This window comes from Nicotiana sylvestris, chromosome 1, assembly GCF_000393655.2.
Source record: "Nicotiana sylvestris chromosome 1, ASM39365v2, whole genome shotgun sequence".
Taxonomy (NCBI): Eukaryota; Viridiplantae; Streptophyta; class Magnoliopsida; order Solanales; family Solanaceae; genus Nicotiana; species Nicotiana sylvestris.
Genome location: NC_091057.1, coordinates 177,584,209 through 177,588,679, shown reverse-complemented (window position 1 = coordinate 177,588,679; position 4,471 = coordinate 177,584,209). Strand labels below are relative to the sequence as shown.

Below are 4,471 nucleotides of genomic sequence, written 5' to 3'. Positions count from 1 at the left end.
TCGAAGTAAATGAGTAAGAGAAAGGGATAGAGAAGATGGTGGCGTCAATTTCTGATTAACGGGAGAATGAACTCAGAAGTTTGAAATATTAAAAAAGGTAAATGTTTGCAAAGCGCTTCTGATAAGTCGAAAAGTGTAGCAATAGGATGGTGTTTTCCCCCTATTTATAGGAACATCAATGTCCTGAGCGGAAAACCCATGAGCCGCCTATCAAAACTGATAAGGCACGAGAAACAATACGATTCCTGGGAAACGTGTGCCATAATGACAATGGCTATTCATGATGCATCGAATCAATACAACGGTTTAACTCCGAACGGACGTAACGATCCGATAGTATCATTGAAGAATCACGCCGCCACCTCGACCTAAGGGCCTCGTTTAAGGCGTAAACATTCAGATTTCTCCCAACTTTCAAATCGACAGAGTCCCGTTAAGCCCGCTAAGAGGCGACCTCGACGAACGGAGGGACTAACTGTATGGGTCGAAATCTGACCATAGTGGTCATCCTCAAGAGGAATGATAAGGGGTCGACCAAGTTGTAATCATGCCCATGGGGCGAAATACCGATGGAGAACCTCGACCATCGTCGGGGTCAAATCGTCGGAAAGCGTACATCATGAAACTAGCATTGTGTTCGAGCAGACAACGAAAGGTACAGTCGTAAGAAAGTGCGCCGGTCAAAGACCATTGGATAAAAGAGAAAAGAACTATATATATACATACATACATACATACATACATACATACATATATATATATATAGTTCTTTCCTTTCCCTTGTTTATCAACAAGTTACCTCTCTTCCCTTTCTCTGCTCCCATGATTATGATGCATCTTTGCTCTGAATGTAAGCTCATCTCTCATGTTTGATGTACGATTATCATATTAATAAATCTCATATGTTCTTATTCTTCTTTTATTTCGCACTTTGTATGCTTGGATCTGAAATTAATTATGTTTGGCTAAGATTTACCTTCTTTATTATCAATAATTAATTCGACAAAGAGTTTTAAACTTTTTGCTCAAACAAGTATTATAAATAATGTGCATACATGCATGTAATCTTTAATTATGAATAAGATGTTCAGAACATTATAGCCCAGGCATGTTATTGTAGAAGTACAATATATCTTTTTACATCAATTCGATCGTGTTCAAGAAAATCATTATACTGAAGTTTCAAGGTCATATTAGATGATGCGAATGATTGGTGAATTTTTCATGAAAAACACTAGAACATTCAAGATCCCATAAAAGATCACGAGAATTTTGCATTGTAATTATATTACTATAATTTGACAGGTAATCATTGGTACAATAAATATTCCAGTATAGCATACTACTCTTTTTCAGGATTGTGTATCAACCACTTCTCCTAACAATAATCTGTAACTGGATTAATAACCAAATACTCACAGATTTTAATTATATTAATAAATCAAGCTCAAAAGTTGAGGTATATAGTAGTAATATTTTAGTTGTAGAAAACATGTATTTCAATTCTAAAATAAGAGAACTAAGGAAAGATTAATTTGGAAAAATACTTATTATTTGTTTATATATCAACAAGACTTATTAAAAAATGTCTAGGCAAGTTGCCCTTAAATTCACTTTATCATAACTTTATCACCAAGACCTTGTAGTTTACAGTGATACTATTAGTCAGAGTCTTTCACGTTATAATTGTGCATTCAAGTTTCACTATTTCGTGGTTTCGTCCCGTTTCTCTTTTCCCATGTAATAAATATTTTAAGAAGAAAATCTAAATGAACTCATCCTTCCATTATTTGATGATTAATTAAGATATAAAACAAGGAAAAAAGCTTCTACTAATATGTAGCTAGGTATAGACAGATGTAAATAATTAAGCATTCAGTTCCATTTATATATAATTGAGCAATTTCAAACAGATATATAGAGTTATACATCTTGTTTAATTTGCACCTACTCTTACAACAGAGTTTTGAGTTTCAACTTAAATTAATTTCTTCCTCCCGAAGTAACCAGAAAAGGAAGAACTAAAACGAAGGTGATCTTCGCACTGAAAGAGCCACCACTTGTGCCCACTGCTTCAATCTCATCTTCGCTGTCTCCGCATCATCACCTTCATCAAACAAAAACAAAAAAATTAATAAAAAACATGAACAGCTACAATCACGTGAGTTAAATTCTGTGTGAATTTTATATATTTTTTTTACCTGGTTCAACAATGGAGACAGAGCTTTCACCTGAGGACGGAGTTTCACATGAATCGGAAGCTACCGTCGAAACAGAAGAAGAAGATCTGGATAACTTATTCACAGCTTGATAAAGCTCCAAAGCGGGAAAAGCTTTTGTAAGCTTCGGATCCAAATCATCCGACGGATCAAACCCGAATCCTAATTCAAAACAAGCGCGGAGTTCTTCGACGTCCTCGTCAGTGACGCTCGTTGAACGACGGTCGTCAGCGGCAGCAGCGGCGGGGAGGCTCATGGAACGGCGGATGGCGGCGAGGCGCATACGGTTAGTTCTCTTACGTTTGAGCCAAACTTCTTCACGTTGAATGTCAGGAGACCATGATTTGTGTTTGAATAGGGCTTTTTTCGGTTGTTCAGACATTGGGCCCACAGCACCACTCTCAACTGGCGCCGCCGTTTTTTTTGTGTCTGAAGAGGGAGACTTTGAGTAAAGAAAAGGAGTTGATTGCTTGAATTATATATACAAGTGTGGGGGGCCGGGGTGGGCTGGGCTGACCAGGGTCTCTCATAATCTTACTAGGAATTCAGTATATTCGATTCTTATGTGGGTCCACGTCATCAGGGGTCAACTTTAATGAATTTTAAATATTTATTTTTAAATTATAAATTTAATATATATTTAATTTTAATAATTTTTAATATAATTATATTGTTTGAACAAAAGTTATTAGGACCGAAGGCTTTCACCTCCACCCATGATAGTAGAACTGTAGAAATAGTTGTATGAAAGAAAAGGTTGGACGTGTTGATGGATAGTTATAAGGCAAAATGGCCTAAATGACACATATACTTATGTCACATTGTCATGCCGGTCCTCCTACTTTAACATTGACCAAGCACATATGACAAAATAATGGTTGAGCTAGACAAAATGGATATAATTCACGCGAATAATGAGTGTGAATATTAACATTTTGAACTAGAAATAATTAAAATAAAAAAAATTTATTAAAATAAGAATAAAAAATAAATAAGTAAAAAGAAAAAGAAAAAAGCAAAAGAAAAAAGCAAAAGAGACAATTAACAATATTAAACACCTCCTGTAAGGCCTTCCTTTTCGTTCCCCCTGTACGCTTCTTCTTCTTCTTCTTCTTCTCCACTGCCCCCTCCCCCCAACAACACTCCCTCCCTTTTTTGTTCCCCTCCCCGTACGCTTCTTCTTTCTCTACTGCCCCGATTCCCCCCACCCCCCCACCCCACCCCACCCCCAGATCTATTTGTTGCTCTGTTGAGCTATAATTATATTCTTTTCTCAGTTTACAACAACAATTCAAGAAATAAACAGCTACATTAATTCATAATTAAAAAGTTTTGTCTCCTTTGTTTCATTTATAACCAAATATTACTAGTTATTCGTTTCAAACATTTCTCTATTTCCTTTGTTAACTTTTTGAGATGCTGACACTTTCCCTTTCACTTTCTTGAACTGTTTGTCTTCCTAAATCAAGGTTTATGTTAAATTCAGCTTGTGCACTGCTTAATTATTGAGATATCATTGAGTGCAAGTGATAACTATGAGATAGAGTCCCCCTACTAGGAAGAAGAAATCTGTGAATTTTAGGGAAGAGAGATAGAGATGGAGACATTGATTTTCTTTTTCTTTTTTTTTTGTTCGGAAGGAAATAGTATATAAGAAGTGTTTTAAGTAGATAAAATATAAAAAATGACGTGAAATATGATGTGTTATCCACGTCAAGCAAGTGAGATACACACACGGTCAAAAGAGTTTAAAATATAGATTTTTAACACATTAAAGTGTCTGGATAAAAAAAAGTAAAGTAGGAGGACCGGCATGACAAAGTGACACAAATATAGGTGCCATTTAGGTCATTCTGCCTAGTTATAAACTTCATAAAGATTTGTGAGTGTTCCATGAGTGGAAGAATAACTTTTTAGATTAAAAAAAAAACTGTCTCATACTTATTCTTCGCTGAACAATTTCTTTTCCCTCTTAAAATAGTTTTGAAGCTTTTTTTTGAATGAACATCTTCAAAAAATTGCACACAACACAAAGGCCACTTATCTTAAATCCTTAGCACGTCAATGTAGTCTTAAAGATGGATATTAAGCTAGCATTTGAATATATATTTGATTGAAACTCAAAAAAAATATTTTTTGAATTGTATTGAAAAATAATTGTTGAAAGTTGAAGTTGTCTGTGGACATGCATTTTATTTGAAGAAAAGTTGAAGTTTCGTGAGTAGAAGAAAAAATTTCACCCAAAAATTACC

The 4,471-nt window shown here is 35.1% G+C and overlaps 1 protein-coding gene across 1 annotated transcript; it reads right to left on the bottom strand.

Moving 5' to 3' along the window:
* Positions 1-2,021: 2,021 nt before the first annotated feature.
* On the bottom strand, positions 2,022-2,601 carry LOC104237587 (uncharacterized). The gene is made up of 2 exons (XM_009791762.2): positions 2,202-2,601; positions 2,022-2,107 (listed from the first exon to the last, which is right to left on the bottom strand). The coding sequence occupies exons 1-2, from the start codon at positions 2,599-2,601 to the stop codon at positions 2,022-2,024; spliced, it is 486 nt and encodes a 161-aa protein (XP_009790064.1).
* Positions 2,602-4,471: the final 1,870 nt, after the last annotated feature.

What these genes read in the sequence shown, in the direction of transcription:
- LOC104237587 (XM_009791762.2), bottom strand. Translation starts at nt 2,601, where the DNA reads ATGTCTGAACAACCGAAAAAAGCCCTATTCAAACACAAATCATGGTCT. An exon ending in TGTCTCCATTGTTGAACCAG is followed by an intron (nt 2,108 to 2,201) that starts GTAAAAAAAATA and finishes TGTTTGATGAAG; the next exon opens with GTGATGATGCGGAGACAGCG.